The sequence below is a fragment of the Numenius arquata genome, chromosome 1 (genome assembly GCF_964106895.1).
Source record: "Numenius arquata chromosome 1, bNumArq3.hap1.1, whole genome shotgun sequence".
Classification (NCBI taxonomy): domain Eukaryota; kingdom Metazoa; phylum Chordata; class Aves; order Charadriiformes; family Scolopacidae; genus Numenius; species Numenius arquata.
In genome coordinates this window covers 4,360,072-4,377,532 of record NC_133576.1, presented here as the reverse complement: position 1 = coordinate 4,377,532, position 17,461 = coordinate 4,360,072, and the positions used below count along the sequence as shown (strand labels likewise).

The following is a 17,461-nucleotide window of genomic DNA, read 5'->3' as shown; positions in this document are numbered from 1 at the left end:
TGCCTTTTTAGGGCTTTTTTTTCTTTCCTCTCCGTGTTTTGGTTTTGTTGTACTTTTTTTTTTTTTTTTTCCCCTCCCTCCCTCCCTCCCCTTCTTCTCTCCTTGCAGGGACGGAGCCTCCCTTCCTCCTTCCTTCCCTCCCTCCCTCCCTCCCATCCCTCCCGCCTCCCCCGGCGGGTCCCGGCCTGGCCCGGCTCCTCTCCCGCTCCGTTCCGCTCCTCCCACCCCGGCAGCGGCTGCCGGGCGGCGGCGGCGGAGGAGGAGGAGGAGGAGGAGGAGGAGGAGGAGGAGCCGGTACGGCCGGGCTGAAGCGCAGCCAGGGGAGGGGGTGAGCCATGTCCCTGGCGGGGCGGCGGCGGCAGGAGGAAGAGGAGGGGGAAGGGGAAGGAGATGGGGCCGGTGCGGGGGAGGAGGTGGTGCAGATCCGGCTGGGGGACAAGTGCTACCCGGTGTGCAAGAGGAAGCTGATCGAGCAGAGTGACTATTTCCGAGCCCTCTACCGCTCGGGCATGCGGGAGGCAGGGCAGGGCCAGGAGGAGCAGCTGCTGCGCGGGGGGTTGAGCGCTCTGGGGCTGGAGCTGGTGCTGGACTTCATCAACACCTCCTGCCTGGCCAGGCTGGAGCAGGAGGAGGGGGGCGATGAGGAGCCCCCTTTGCTGGAGGAGCTGGTGGAGGCTGCTTCCTACCTGCAGGTCACCCCCTTGCTCCGCCTGCTCCTCTCCCAGGTGAGGCTGGGCAACTGCTTCGAGCTTCACCGCCTGGCTCAGGTCTACGGTCTCCAGGACTTGCACGATGCCTGTCTAGACTTCATGGCCGCCCACTACCATCAGGTGCTGCGGAGGCCCGATGCCCGGCCACATCTCCTCCTGCCCCATGCTCTCCAGCAGCACTTGAAGGAGAGGCGGATGAGGGGCACTGCCACCCTTGTGGCCATCGGGGACTTCATGGGTTCCTCCTCTCTGGGTCTGCCCCCAGGCTGTCACCCGCAGGTGGAAGCCCCCTGGTCTATGCTGAGGTACGATGAGGAAGCAGAGAGGTGGCTGCCCCTGGCCAACAACCTGCCCCCTGATCTGGTGAACGTCCGAGGCTACGGGTCAGCGATGCTGGACAACTACCTGTTCATCGTTGGGGGCTACAGGATCACCAGCCAGGAGATTTCGGCTGCCCATTGTTACAACCCTTGCCTAAACGAATGGAGTCAGCTGGCTTCGATGAACCAGAAGAGGTAACCCTTGCTCCTACACGTGTCCATGTATATTGTCAAAATAGACCCTGTTGAGTCACGTGGTGTTGGCTGGACTCAACCTTAACGAGATGTGATTCAGACCCGTCTCCCTGACGTGAATCACCCACGCATCTCTTGCATCGTGTGGTGGGAAGGACCGCAGTGCTTGGCGGTGGCTTGGCAGCACGCCACCGCACAGGCCTGGCAAACCTTGTCTTGACCGGCAGAAGTCATCCCACCGCAGCACGACGCTGCAGCCTCTCTTCTCCTTAGGGGCCCCCTCCTCATGGCATGGGGAGCTTCCGTGGCGAGGGAAGGGTGAGGAGGATAGGACTTTTTTTTGCCTAAATGCTGGTGATTAAGGCCTCAGCTGTGGGGAGAACATGAGCCGGGCGTCTGCAGAGGAGGACTGTGCTACAGCTCTCCACCGCATGTGATCGTTCACCTCGGTGTGAAATGGTGGTGGACTTTTCATTTAAATTGCAGTATACAAGGAGCCAGTCTCTCCAAACAGCTATCTTGCTGGAAGTAGAAATTCTCCCCAAAATAACAAAGTTAAAGAAAAAAAAAAAAAAAAAAAAAAAAGATAAAATTCTTCTCTGACTTTTTTTGTGGTCTATTTTAACTCCGGTACTGTTAAGTGACAAGTTTTCCTGCTCTTAGTGGGGATGTACAGTCTATCAGAACTAGAGGTGGCTGAAAAAAAATTAGTTGGAGCAGTCTTTGACTGGTTTGTGCTTTCATAAAAATCTGAATGCTTTGTAGGCCTGCGTTTCAGTGAAATAGTCACCAGAAAAATGTCAGGAAGATTGTGAGAAATCTCTCGCTTTATGAGAATATTTGGATCTGGGAATCATTCATCATTTTGGCCATTTTTCTTTTTTTCCTTTGCCTTTTTGAATTGTTTGTTTGACGTTTATGCTTACGTTAGTATTCAGAAACACTTGTATGATTTATATTTGAAAGAATAATGGAGAGCTAGCCTTGAGGGGGACCCAAGGAAGGAGTCCATCTCCCTGGCCAAGATTGTGGCTGCTCCACCTTAATCATGCTGCAGAGTTATCAAAATAAAGCCTTTTACTTCCTTGAAACAAAATGTTTCTGTTTATCCAAAGTGAATTTCTTCATTGTTTCCATTTTGGATAAATTTTTATCTTCTCTACCTGAATCAAAACTAAAAAAAGGAAAGAAACCAAAATTCACTGTAGATTGGAAATCCTCTTTTCCATCCGGTAAATTCAAGGATCATCCAGAGACCCCAACGACTGGCAAAAATATTTTGTATCTGGGTAATAAAACTGCAGTGTCTATTCCAGGGAGCTTGCCAGATAAAGCCCCTCAAAACAGGGGTTTGACATAAAATTAGTTCTTTCCCATTTCACCTTTTTTTTTTTTTTTTTATTATTTATTTACTTCCTGTATCGCTGTGAGAATTTCACTGAAATGGTTGCCTCCATAATTGGTCACTGGAATTGATCGGAAACCTGGGATATTTCTGGCTGTTTGGAAAGGCATTGCGAAAAAATAGCATCTGTAAAATGAGAGTTTGGCTTCTAAATGCTGCAAGCACCTTTTCTTGCAGACATATTTCTTAGGGCCTGAGCCTATGCGCAGTCTTCACCCAGGTGCCTGTGGGAACTGAGATGTTTTAGCCGCCCTCGCTTCAAGCCCTCTTGCCTCTGTGAGCGTGATTGAGAGCACGTTGGCCTCCACAGGAAAGGATGATGGGGTCAGCCCGTACAGCATCTCCGATGGAAATTTAACTTGAACACAGGAGTCCCACGTTGATCAAGTTACGAGGGTTTGGCATTAGTTTGTGTGATGCGTAGAGCAAGAGAGATGTTATTATGTGCCATGATTCTGCCGCACGGCGAATGAGGGCTTTTTAAAAAATGCTTTTTTTGAGGCCCTTTTTTCACCTTAAGACCTGACTGTTCGAACTCTAGATCAGCCTTTTTCCCTCCACGCTTTCCCTTGTTTTATCTAGGATGTGTAATCATCATATCTGAAATAAACATACGGATATTTTCTCCTTATATTACAGTTTTCAACTGCACTGCCATACCAACTTAATCTTGAAGCCCATCGCAGGTGACAGCGAGGTATTCCTTTAGCGTAGAATTTCACGCAGGCCATTTATGGCAGAAAAGTAGTATGTGGATGGATATTTTTGGAATAATGTCTATTCTTAGATTTCACGGTAGTTATTTCAGGTCAAAAAGAACCCAGAATTATATCTGCCTCTAGATTGCGAGATTGCAGTTATGTGAAGTGACTATGTTGCTCTCTCAACGATAAGCGGGGGCAGTTTTTTTCATGGAAACTCTGCTGACCCCTTCACAAAACACGCTTTTGACTTTTTAACATCTTCGTGGAGCCTCGACTCTGAAGTTATTAAGTAGTAATTTTTTTTCTATATGACGGAACATTCCAGCTCTTTGATGACCGGCTTGACGTTTAGTGGCCAGAACACAGGAAAGGGTGGCCTGTGCTGTAGGAGCCAAGAGCAGGAGAGGCTCGTAGGATGAGGGAGCTTGCGTTCAGCCCGAAGAGCGCTGATGCCTGTCTGCCGCACAGATGTGCTGCAAATAGATCTGGGCTTTGCTCGGCGTTGTATTTTTAGTTTGTTATGCTGTAGTGAAATAAGCAGGGCAGTTGCCCGGCGTGTTGCCTAGGAATTACAGTCATGTGACTGTCTGCCAAACGAATTTATGTCAGCTGATATAATTACATCCCATGGATGCATTTTTTACGTACCTTGAGGGATGGTTCTAGTTCCCATTGAAGTTGGTTTGACTTCAGACAACGTTTTAAGAGTACCTGGGTCTGGCCTATGTGAATTGATGCATGTGTTGGCCTCAGGAGAAGGCTGGGGAGTTATGGAAATAATCGGGCTGATTTGCTGTTAATATAACAAGTTCTTTTCCCTCAACATACCTTGTAAATTCTATGATATTTTTATCTTTAGTTATTTCCACTATTTTAATACCGAATCACAGGATGCTGCTGTTTCATCTATGCACAGCCATTGATGAAATAGTCCCAACTTACTTCTAAGTGGAAGACAAAAGCCATCAAATGCACACTGAATACTTAGCAGAGAGTCATTCTGGTTTAGGTTATAGCTATTACCTTTCTTTCTAGGTGTAGAAGTCTTATTAAACTAGTTTCAAATTTATTCACAATAGGTAACTTCTGTATATTATTACTGTGATGCCCCACATAAGCTTGAGAAAGAGTTATTCCCTATTTACGCATACGCAAGGTAGATGAAACAATTTGCTCAGGCTCATATAGGAAGCCTGTGACTCAGCCTGGAATTTCTCATCATCTGAGGGTTAAATCTGGTGCCGGTCACAAATCGTCCACAACAGATCACAGTTTCAAGATCTTTTCATTCTAGAGATATTGCTGTACTTGGAATAGCGCGTTCAGAGAACTACCTGGGCTTTTTTTTGTGAAGAGACTTCATGTAAGTGTTGCCCAAGACCAGTTGCGGTGCTTGGGGACAGGAAGGTAACAAGGCGCTTTGGGGACTGTCCCGGGGGGTTGGACTAGATGATCTCCAGAGGTCCCTTCCAATCCCATACGATTCTGTGATTCTTTGATTTTGTAATGCCCTTCAATACCTTTCCATACTTTTCTTTAAATTGATGCTGTCAGTTGAAATTTGCTATTCAAAAATGATGTACTCATGGGATTTCTACTGCACGTGCCAGTTACAGCTGTATATTCCACTTCTATTTTCCTTCAGAACACTCATGGCAGGTAAATTTTCCAGGCTTGGAAGACCCTTGTAAGCCCCTGGCTGGGATTATCCACATACACGTGGAACATAGTTCTTGTGAGCAATCTGTGCCTGAACTGCTGCCACTCTGAGGACTCTTACAGAAATATAGGAGAGGATGTTCCTGGGGAATGGTGGAGGTTTATGAGACCTTCTCTTTCTGCAATATTTGATGTGTTTGGGTGTTTTTTTTTTCACTCAAAATTCTCCTGTGTTGGAGGAAAATAGACTTTTCAAAAACTTTCAACTTAGAAATATTCATGTCACGTTTACCACAAATGTATCACATGCTTCCAAAGCTAAAGATGTGCTCTGCAGACTCATATTAAGGAATGTAAAAAAAAAAGAGTGGTTCATGCAAAAAGTGTAAAATGCTTTGAAATTGCCTTCCTAACTGTGCTTTCATGATTCGTAGTCTCTATTGTAAATGCTTTAACTCTAGAATAAAGAAGTAATCTGATTTGTGAGAAGTTTTAAGGTTAATGTTGATCATTTGGCAGGTAGGAACCACAGGTTAGTTACTCCGACCCTCCTGCTCTACAGCAGGACCAAGCTCACCTTGCAAATATGTGTCTAACTTGTTCTTGAAACCCTCCAGCAATGTAGATTCCAACCTCCTTCTCCCCAGGCGACTGACTTACTCCCATGTTTACCTTCCCCTCTGATCAGGAAGTCCTCTCTAATATCTATGCCAACGTTTTCTTGTTATGTACTAAACCAATAATATCTATTAGTGAACAAGAAGAATGCTTGCTGTCCTCTTTGTAGCCACTTTCATAGTGGTCTCCTACAGATATATCTATGGCTGTTAATGCAATCCAGAACAACGCGGGGTTTTTTTGCAAGCTGTTGAATGTATTCAGAAAGCTATATGCTCTGACCCCCAGATCCTATGCATTTGTGCATTAGTTTTTCTTCCTTGCTGCATGTAGTGCTTTGCACTTGTCTTTGTTGAATGAAAACTGTTGTATTTTAAAGTATGGTAAGACCCCACAGTTCACTCTTACTTGTGTTTCCTTTCAGAGGAAACAAGAGACATGAGAAGACAGCTCATACAGTTGGGACAGTCTTGTCCCAACAAAAAGGGTACTTGCTAAGCCTGGCATTTGGAAAGTGCTTTTGATCCCCCCCAGTGGGGGGATCAAAATTACGAGATCAGTTATCTAAACTCACTGGTGCGAGTGGAGTTACACTGCAGCTGAATCTGACGGACTGTTCATCTCCCTTGTTTCCACGCTGTAGTCCATGGAACAGTTGTTAGTTGTGGAGAGCTGGCTGGTTGCTCAATGTTTGCTCTCTTTGTTTCCAGCTGCTCCAACACATTAAAACAGTGTAAAAATACACTAAATATTTCCTAATGTTCACTCTCCATAAAAACACCTGCTGTTACTGGCATGGAAAGGTGAATGGCAGAAGTTTTTCATAACATATTGAGCCACTGTCCTAACTTTCATATAAAGCACGCTGATGGATACTTATGGCTATCTTTGAGTAAAATGAACCTTATAGTTAATGTGTTCCCTAAATCTGAGATACTTCCACCGAATGCCGTCCGTTTTAACAAGTGTTGGAGGTGGTTAAATGAGTGACACAAACGTGCGTGGCCATCTTCTAGAATAATTGAAGTTGAAAGTTGTGCTGTACATCTTTCACTGGATACTTTTCCCTGTGCTGCAAGGAACAATTCAGTGATGTGAAGGCTATCAAGCAAAAACTGGGTAAATTACTTCTATTTGGATAAAAAAGGAAGAGGCTACAATGAGAGGTTAACTAGAGAAGCACATCTGAATTAGGAAATCGGAATTCTTTAATGTTCTGACGCTACACACTTGTGTAGTTAATTCATGTCCTCTGAGGCTGAACTTCTAGCATGTTTAAAAAGTGGCTAGAAGATCTTAGAATAGGGAAACGCTATCTGTGTGCATGTTAACTTAAAGGATGGCTTGGAAAATGCGTTTACATTTTGTGGTTTTCACCCTCTGTTAAATTGTGGATTTTTTTTTTTTTCCTCCATAACTTTTAGAACAGGTACATTGCTTTGAAAATCATAATGTTTTGCAAGTAATTATCCTCATTTCATACCCGCTATTGATTGCCATGTTATTCTGGATTCTCTCTCTAAGATGGAAAACATAATTGCTGTAGAGAGGAGATGAACAGAGTGACCTAATCGTAAATGTCAGCAAAAAAAATGAATAAAAAGCAATTAATTCCTTCAAAGGAGCATTTTAGTTTCCAAAGCTATATCAGGATGACAAGAACAAAATGATTCCATCTGGAAACAAATTCTTTTTCCAAATATATTTAATAAAAAGAAATTGCAGGGCAGTCTGCTGCTAGGCAGGGTTCATTTTGTCCAGACAAAACCCTGCAAAACTACTTAGCGGTAAGTTTTGAATCCTGGATTCATGCAGAGTAAAACTCACTTTACTGCTCAGCGGGCCAACGCAAGTCTAAAGCACCACTTCACTTTTACAGACATAAGGCAGTTCCCCGTTTGGCTTTGTGCTGAGCTGGTGCGCTCCAGTGACTTTCACACATTTAGTTAACTGGGATACGGCATGGTAAAATCTCCTTTTGGCTCAGCAGTAGAGAAGGAACCATCTTTCTAGGCAATAAGTTTCTGAGGAGAGGAAGAGCTCATCTTTTATTAGACCAGCTGCTGTAGCTGGGAGGAATAGAATCATAGAATCATAGAAACGTCCAGGTTGGAAGAGACCCTTGGGATCATCGAGTCCAACCATCTACCCTACACTACAAAGTTCTCCCCTATGTGATATCCCCCAACACCACATCTAAACGGCTCTTAAACACATCCCGGGATGGTGACTCAACCACCTCCCTGGGCAGCCTGTTCCAATGCCCGACTACTCTTTGTGTGAAAAATTCTTCCCTAATGTTCAGTCTAAACCTACCCTGTTGGAGCTTGAAGCCATTCCCTCTTGTTTTGTCATTAGTTACCTGTGCGAAGAGACCAGCACCAACCTCTCTACAGTGTCCTTTCAAGTAGTTGTAGAGAGTGGACACTGTATTATATACTGAATACTATACACTGAATAGCCGAGCACACAAGCCCTTTAACTTCACCCCCTCCAGTTCCTTCCTACAGACTTGCACCTTCGACACCCACAGACCCTTTGGTTTGGCCTGTATTATCTTAAAAGTGTTAGATATAAGGCTTCTTCTGCTTCAGCAGTCAGACGGTTGCCCTTTGCCATGCATAATGGAACAGAATATGAAATAAAAGAATAGGGCATTGCCTGTGGAGTGCAATGTGTTCTGTTCAGCTATGGTTGGAATATTAATTTACGGATATATTTTGCTTCAGTGGGATGGAGGGTGTATTTAGGAGTTTAATTTAATGCTGAATAAGGTACAGGAGATTCTCTCTTCCCTCTTATGCAGTACATGATTCAATGTGTACTGCTTCAAATTTCTGTTTATTGGGGTTATTAAAGAGACTTTGTATTATTGCCTAAGATGAGTACACATTCTTAGACATTCATCAAGCCTTGTTTGAAATTCCTGCAATTTTAACGAAAATAATATCCTTGGCTGTGTGTATATATAATACATTTTTCTCTACTCAAGGTACTTTACTAAAAGCCTAGTAAAAACGAGACATCTACTGAACACATTAGTTAACTAAACATTTAGAGCTCAAACCGTGACAGATTGAAATCCAAACTGAAGTATTCATCAGTCTCGGCATCAGCATCATTAACATCCAGACTGTCACTGGTTACTGTCCTAAGTAATTACAGTGTAATTACAGAATTTTGGCCTTGCACGGGGGAGTTCAGATGCTGTAATAAATGAAGTAATGGTACAAGTTGTAACTGATGGTGAGTATGTTGGAGCCTAGATAGGACAAAGAACTTTCTTTCCTATGTTTTTCTTTACATCCGTGGAACCTATTTCAATGCTGCAATCTTCTCTTTCAGGTCCAATTTTAAGCTTTTAGCTGTAAATGGGAAGCTCTACGCCATCGGTGGTCAATCCCTTGCCAACGTGGAGTGCTATAACCCAGAAAATGACTGGTGGAATTTCGTAGCGTCCATGCCAAACCCTCTTGCAGAATTCTCAGCTTGCGAGTGCAAAGGCAAGATCTATGTTATCGGAGGATACACTACACGAGGTAGAAAGCTTGGATTTACTTTTGGGTTTGGTTTTCTTTCCAACCTGATTGCTTCTAAGGCCCAGATAATTTTCTTCTCTTTTTCAGGAAATCTTTTGAGCTGATGTAGAAAGCTGCATAATACTCATTAAAACATGTAGAAATAAATCACAGGTAGAAAATAACTGATAAATGAAATGAAAAAAAATAGCTCTGTCATACAGGAAACAGATATTGGGGTTTTTTTTTCAGGGCCTACATGGACCTGGGTCTCTGTCATTATGGGGGAACAGACTTCAGCAAAAGCTTAGCCCTCTTTTTGTAAGATTTTGATCATACAGTAGAAAGAGAGGCCTCAACAGGTACACTTTGTTTACTTTTTAAATACTTGTTTTAAACTGTCAGCAGGAAAAATGTGAAGAAAATAATCACATGCATTAGTATTTCTCATGTATTAATAGATGTCACAATCCTTTCACTGTAGCATTCCAGTATTTCACAGGCAAATTCAAGCCATCGGTAAGATTTTCAGTGCAGAAATAACTTAATTGAATAATTAATCAAAAGCTTAAGCAAGAGCCAACATTTTGGATTTACTTCCTTTCTATACCCTGTTTTCTGAGGATACTATATAGAGTGAAAGATTTGAAGTTGCATTGTTGCCTGACAGTTTCTTTTTCTTTATCCAGTGGAAAAGCAAGCCACTGAATCAGAGCTCCCATTTGTTCATTCCTTAAGCACGTGGTGCTATTCTTTGGGAGGAATAGCATTTTCTAGGCATTTTAGAAGTCAATTATATTTCACGTCAAACGTTGAGTATTTACCAGGATTTCCTAAAATTAAATTCCTATCTCTAGGCCTTGCCCATTGCATTTGACCACAGTAGTTTTAAACTTTTTTTTCCAAATGGTGAATAAAATTAGAAGAGACATCAGCTTTTGTGTAGAGTACTGCAAGCAAAGCTAAACTGACATTAAAACAAGCTGTCCCTTCTAGTACCTGAGCTGATTTTAGCTCTGAACTACTATAAAGTTTATAAAAGACACGCTTCTAGCCCTCATGATCCTTGTGGTAATGATAACCTTCAAAGGCATTTTGCCAGGTCCATTCTGACCCAGAACCTGGTGGCTTCACTGAGGTAAACAAAAGTATATTGGAGTGCTTGTGGTCATATGGAGGGCCGTGTTGTGGTGTGCTCTGCAGTCCCTGTCCTCTGGTCATTAAAGGACCTGTTGGGGTGCATTGTGCTCCCCGATCTCTGGCACTAGGACTGGAAGATGTCTGGCAAACAGCACTTGCTGGGTTGGAAAGTCAGACCCAAGGGGAAACATCCTTTGAGACAAAAGAGCAGAGAACAAGGAGAAGGGACTGAAACAAAGTGATGGGAAGACTTGTCTCTAGAGACCAGAGTTAGGGTTTTGTCATTTTTCTCTAGAGAAAGAGAAGGAAGTCACTAAGAAGAAAAAAAACACTCTGATTTGGTTAATAGTGCTACAAGATTATGGGAGTACAAGCTTTTCTCCTACATTCCCTGCACTTTGCAAGTTCCCTTTCTGGTGCCTGTGCTGTTCTTTCTTCAGGCTGCCTACTCCTGGTGTCACGGATAGGCAGATCAGCATGTTGCTGATGCAGGTCCTTTCCCCTTACAATTCATTAACAAAGCCTGCGTAGTCAGGATTGCTGCCCTTTGGCGAGCTCCTTATTCAGTACTTATTGCCTGTGGTTTCAACTGAAGGAGGGTAGTGAGTTACCTCTTGTTTCTTCCACACCTCAGGGGATTGCCACTGACCTTCAGGCTTCTGTCTTTTCCTAGATCTTCTCCTAGATCTTTCCCTAAAAGCCGTTTTTAATGGAAATAGGATAATAAAAGAGTAGGAAGTTGTGAGCAGTGGATAATTAGCACATTTAGGCTTATGTTTAAATCCAAGACTGTTCAGGACAACAAATAAGTGTACGCCCATGCTTGTTATAAATAAAGATCCTTTCCTGAGCGAGGGTCTAGAATCAATTTTTCTGTGACACGTTGCCTTAGGACAGCTATCAGACTTAGAAACCAGAATTGCTGCAATTGCACGGGTGATCCACCTTCCAATTTATGCAGATGTTGGAGCGTGTCTATCTGGAAGACGCTGAGGTTCATTTGCTATTTCACTACATTCACTACATAAGACACACGCAACAATTAATATGTAAATTTTAATTTTATTTTATTTTTAGTATTCCTGCATATACCTCTGTTTCGGTAGGTTTTGTGGGCTATTTTTTTTTTTGATCTGTGTAGAGCTTTCTCCTGAAGCTGCACTTTCCAAAAGATGGTAGGATCTGGAATTTCCCACTGTAAATTATAATGATGCTCCTTGAATAAAGAACCTCCTTCCAGTTCTCAGCTCTCAGTTGTGAACCTAGATCCTAATAGAAACTTCATGTCAGGCACTATAGTATTAATGTTTTGTATTGGGTTTTCCTTTGTTTCAGTGGATATAAAAGCCCCAGGCTCTGGACTGAGCAAATGAGGGCCATGTCACAAGACTTCCATTTCGTATACCCCCCTCTCAAACCATAGCACTTTTTCTCTGGGAAGATTACTGTTATAGATGAACATAGAAACTTAAGAAACATAAGAAACTCAATTAGAAAACTTAACTTAGAAACATAAGATTAAGAACATTAAGAACATAAGAAACAAACATTAATTAATCAGAGGGATGGAGCACCTCCCCTATGAAGACAGGCTGAGAGAGTTGGGATTGTTCAGCCTGGAGAAGAGAAGGCTCCGGGGAGACCTCACAGCAGCCTTCCAATATCTGAAGGGAGCCTCCAGGAGAGCCGGAGAGGGACTCTTTGTCAGGAAGTGTAGTGACAGGACAAGGGGTAATGGTTTTAAATTGGAAGAGGGGAGATTTAGATTAGATATTAGGAAGAAATTCTTTCCTGTGAGGGTGGTGAGGCACTGGAACAGGTTGCCCAGGGAAGTTGTGGATGCCCCATCCCTGGAAGTGTTGAAGACCAGGCTGGATGGGTCTTTGAGCAACCTGCTCTAGTGGAGGTGTCCCTGCCCATGGCAGGGGGTTGGAACTCGATGATCTTTAAGGTCCCTTCCAACTCTGACCATTCTGTGATTCCATTCTAATCTAGATGCCCCCCTCCCCTCAACAGTCAGGGAATGATGCATTTTTTGTAGACAAAGAACATCTATATGCAGGTCTTTGATCAGCAATTTCATAGAGGATTGCCATGATATTTTCCCTTTTTTTCCCTCATTTAAATTGGATTAGGTGTACAAGAAGGCAATGTGAAGTAATGAAAAATGGCTGGAAATCATCAGAGTACAAGCAAATGCTATAGCAGCACCTCCCTAATCATGCTGCTAATGCACTTCATTCATGACAATCCAGTTATATTTATGGCTATTTATACCTGTGCCCTTACATAACTTGTCAGTGTGTCACCATCTGCTGTTCCACTTGGGAGCTCATCTGGAGATCGTCATGCAGGATAGACTTGTAATATGGAGCAGATTTTATTAAAAGACCAGCCTGGAGTCTGCAAACCTGTTGCCACTTGTCACTTGAGTTTGGATTTAAGCTCAAGTCTCCAGAGACTGAAACTGGATTTACTAGCTAATGAGTCTTGTACATTCTGTGCTAATTTAGTGAAGCCTTGGACACAGCCAAGGTCTCCACTGCACCATAAATCAGGGCAGTATTGTAACAATTTCGTAGAATAACAGTATTGCAACCATATGCATCCACTGAAGTATAGAATGGCTTCATTTTTTTTTTTCTGTGTGTCTGTCTGATGCTGGGGCACGGAGTTCCTCGTTCTTAAATGATTTTGACAATGTGTGTTTCTTTCTTTATAAGGCACTGAACATGTGCCCTGAGGTCATCCATGCCTCTTGCTGAAATGTAACTAGCTTTGTGAATTTTATTCCATAAAACTTTGATTTATGGAAAGTAAATGCAAAGTATCAAAGTTAAGCTTGGATGATAAATCATCACTTGACAGCCATTAATGAAGCATACTGTCTTCAGGATAATTTGATTCATCTGTGATCACTGTTGGAGAGCAGAATATTGCTCCATTTCCCTTTTCATAAAAATTCTAACATATCAATTGGAGACAGAATTAAAAGCCTAAGTTAAAAGGTAGGGATTATTCTGCTAAAATCTGCATCCCCAGACCATTTACGTCATGTAATGTGCCAGCAGCAGCTTAGTTTTTTCCTCTGCAAAGAAACAGAATGTTCAAACTTTTTGGTCAAGGGCAAAGAGTTGAAGTTCTCCATAATTTCACTGAATTTCACTGAATTTCACTGAATTTTTAGAGTTGGAAGGGACCATAAAGATCATCTAGTCCAACTCCCCTGCTGAAGCAGGATTGCCCAGAGCATGTCAGAGCATGTTACTCAGGACTGCATCCAGACGGGTCTGGAAAATCTCCAGAGAAGGGGACTCCACACCCTCCCTGGGCAGCCTGTTCCAGGGCTCTGGCACCCTCACTGTGAAGAAGTTTCTTCTCATATTTGAGTGGAACCTCCTATGTTCCAGCTTGTGCCCGTTGCCCCTCGTCCTCTCACTGGCAACCACTGAAAAGAGTCTGGCTCCCTCCTCCTTCAACCCACCCTTTAGATACTTATAAGCATTGATAAGGTCTCCCCTCAGCCTTCTCTTCTCCAGGCTAAAGAGTCCCAGCTCTCTCAGCCTTTCTTCATAAGGGAGATGCTCCAATCCTTGAATCATCCTTGAATCATCCTATAATCAATATTTCCATATTCATCATATACGAATCATCCATAATCAATATTTCTTCCCTGATCTGCTATGCTTTTGCACTGTAATACGTTAGCAATCTGTAATAATGGCTGATACAGTTTGTCGGGGGGAAGAATCCTTCTCCGTGAGTACCTTCTAATATGTTTATTTATTTGTAAATATCTCTCCTCTGTTTCAGATAGGAATATGAACATTTTGCAGTACTGTCCCACTTCTGATTCCTGGACCAACTTTGAACTTTGTGATGTCCATGTTCGCAAACAACAGATGCTCTCTGTTGAAGAAACTATATATCTGGTAGGGGGTTGTATTCATGAACTTGGACCAAACCAAAAATCCAGCCAAAGTGAGGACGCGTTAACCGTGCAGTCTTACAACATTGCTACCAAAGAATGGCTCTACCTCAAAGAGAATACATCAAAATCGGGTCTTAACTTGACTTGCACTCTCCACAATGATGGAGTCTATATATTGAGTAGGGATATTACTTTATCTACAAGCTTGGAGCACCGTGTTTTTCTTAAGTATAATATATTTACAGACAGTTGGGAGTCACTAAGACGCTTTCCAGCCTTTGGACAAAACATGCTCATCTGTTCTATGTATTTGCCTGATGTGCGAGAAGTGTAACAGCATCAGGTTTTCTTTTCAGCTCGTTAATCATTCTTGGAAGAAATATTGCTCGCTCTAAATAATTCCAGTTTCAGAATGTCATTTCAGAATGTCATGTGGTTGCATAACGTAGGTATAAAACACTGATTCTGTTGTTTAAAAAAGTTGCAAAATCCAATATTAAGAAAAATTCTCCCAGAAACAGTTTTAAGATTTCAGTTTAAAAAATTTATTGTTTTGGATTAAAATTTTACAAAGTATTGTTTGCAATTTAAACATAAAATTATTGTGTTGGTAACTGATAAAGGAATTCCACAGGCAAAACTGATCAGTCTAGCTTTATTCTCCATCTTAATAGACAGTGTAGAAGATGAGCAAGAAGCATACGTGGTAAAAGTGGAAAAAAATTCAATAAAGTAAACAATAAGTATAAGAAAAATCACAAAGGCAATTATTTCTTTTAAAATAAAGCTTTTACTCAACCTATGTCCTGTCAAATGCACAATGTTTAAAATTGTTTATACTCTCACATTTTTATCTCTCCTACAGTAGCAAGTGAGATTCTCAAAGGTGCCTGCAATGGGGGTACCATCAAGAAATAAGAAATTCCCCTCAATTATTTGTAATTAAATGCTTTGCCAGGGACTGGGAGGAACTGCCTAGAGGCTTACAGTTGCCGGTTGGATACTAGATGCTCCTTTAATGGAAGCTGGCAGAATTTATTGCTGCCTTTAAGATAGAGGTTAAAAAGCTGTAAATTCAAAAGGGCAAGTTTTCTTCAGAAAGGTTTTAAGTTTTAGTTACCGTGTTGTATTCTGCAGTACTGACTGTTAAAGGTCAAATTATAGTTGGCACCAAGCTGCGTGTTAGGAAGATGTGCACGAGCACATGCGATAGTGATTCTGCACCAGGTGCATCCCACTTGATAATGGTCATCCAGGACATCCGTCTCTTGGTATGGAAGGTTGATTCGTGTAAATGACTTCCTGCCAACACCAGCCAAAGCACGTGCGCATGAATGTTGGCTCTTTCTTGTTTTACAAGGATCTTGATAGAGATTGCCTCGAGTTTGCCACCCAAAGGTGTTAGCCTCTGGTCACCATGAATCCTGCTACGTGGGGATTCAGGAATAGATACTCTGGCAGCTTTTCCCTGAGAGAATTATAATCATGATAGGCCCCGTTCCTTTTGTAGCTGACAAGTTCATAAGCATCTTCTGAAGGCGTCTGGCCAGGTGTGGAATATGTATCCTCATGACAGGAAAAGGAGAAGGTCTTGGCCACCATGGGAAGGCTCCACTGCTGCTGCCTTTAGGGAAGAGATAACCACGTTAGGCATGTGCTGAACACTTTTCAGAGATGCTGGTTCTGCAGCAGCTGTTTCTTCATATGAGAAGACAAGATTTAATTTACCTGAAGAGGTTCCTAATGTGTCGAGTTGTCTTCTTTTTTTTAAACTTGGAATCAGGAATCTGAATCATCTTTTGAAGATAGGTATCTGTTGTAGAGAGGAGGAGGTGGCAGCAATGATTTGCTCAAAGATCTTTTAACTCCCTGCTTCTCCGTGGATTTGCATGAAATCAGTGCTGACTAAAAGAGCCACCAGACTTGAAGTGCCTTGCCAATTACCTCTCACACATTCAGTGGTTAGTAGCATAATTTTGGTGCTTCTGATCGTGCAGGGCAACCCAAACAGAAAATCCAGAATGAGGGCATTTGGGTTTGAACACTTTTAGGATATCCAAGATTTATCTTTTGGGTGGAATTTTTGCTTCCTGGCAGAGTGTGTTATGCTTAGGCCCAAACTAGTGTCTACTATTCAGCTGTATGCATGGTTTAATGAGTTAAGCCTGTGATTATTCCTTTGAAAACACAATGTGTTGAGCAGCTGCTGTGTTCTGATAGCAGTATCAGACCAAACAATGGCTCTTCTGCAATGAAGAAAAAAGGTGACTTTCATAAAATTCTTGTTTCAGAAGTGTTTTATAATAAATATAAGCAGTGTGTCAGTGTCTGGTGAGAAATTATCTTAGTCACATTATTTTACCTGCTTTCCTTCATTTCTTTTCAGTTCGAAATTCAGTACCCTATAGTTATCCACAAGTCAACACAGATGGGTACTGGTGGAAGGAGTCACATCTGAATTGGGGCATTCTCCTTCCACTATCTGAAGGGAGCCTACAGGAGAGCCGGAGAGGGACTCTTTGTCAGGAAATGAAGTGACAGGACAAGGGGTAATGGTTTTAAATTGGAAGAGGGGAGATTTAGATTAGATATTAGGAAGAAATTCTTTCCTGTGAGGGTGGTGAGGCACTGGAACAGGTTGCTCAGGGAAGTTGTGGATGCCCCATCCCTGGAAGTGTTGAAGGCCAGGCTGGATGGGGCTTTGAGCAACCTGCTCTAGTGGAGGTGTCCCTGCCCATGGCAGGGGAGTTGGAACTCGATGATCTTGAAGGTCCCTTCCAACTCTAACCATTCTATGATTCTGTGATTCTGTGATTCTCTTGCTTAGCAAATCATCAGCTGTGAAAACCCATCACTCCCAGATTTGTAGGGTGATGTATCTCATCGAGTCCTTTCAAACCCATTAATTTCTCAGTGCAGTCAGTCGTCATTCCAAAAGCTACGACATCGTCTTTTAGGTGTGATCACTCTTTTTCACATGAGACCTTTCCACACTGGGTTTATCTATATGTTGGTTTCAGCTTCCAATGATCAAGTGGAAAATCTGAAGAACCTGCTCAAATGTAGAAGATAAAGACAGCTCTGTAAATAATCAGACCCTTTTATCAATCTATAGTGCAAATTCCTCGTATACTGACATCTAATAGTACTACAATAGTACTACAACTCAACACTGGTGTTGAATTAAGTGGTAGCACCAGACTATTATAATCTAAATGGACTATATTACTACAGGCTGAAAGAAATATAATTTTTTTAGAC

General features: G+C 42.4%; 1 protein-coding gene across 1 annotated transcript; it reads left to right on the top strand.

Annotated features, from left to right (window-relative positions):
* Positions 1-335: 335 nt before the first annotated feature.
* On the top strand, positions 336-16,526 carry KLHL42 (kelch like family member 42). The gene is made up of 3 exons (XM_074156238.1): positions 336-1,225; positions 8,957-9,150; positions 14,083-16,526. Exons 1-3 carry the CDS (start codon positions 336-338, stop codon positions 14,532-14,534), a joined length of 1,536 nt encoding a protein of 511 aa, XP_074012339.1. The 3' UTR covers positions 14,535-16,526.
* The last annotated feature ends 935 nt before the right edge of the window (positions 16,527-17,461 follow it).

Coding starts and splice junctions, on each gene's coding strand:
- KLHL42 (XM_074156238.1), top strand. CDS start 336: ATGTCCCTGGCGGGGCGGCGGCGGCAGGAGGAAGAGGAGGGGGAAGGG. Junction 1,226..8,956: donor GCTTCGATGAACCAGAAGAG/GTAACCCTTGCT, acceptor CTTCTCTTTCAG/GTCCAATTTTAAGCTTTTAG. Junction 9,151..14,082: donor CGGAGGATACACTACACGAG/GTAGAAAGCTTG, acceptor CCTCTGTTTCAG/ATAGGAATATGAACATTTTG.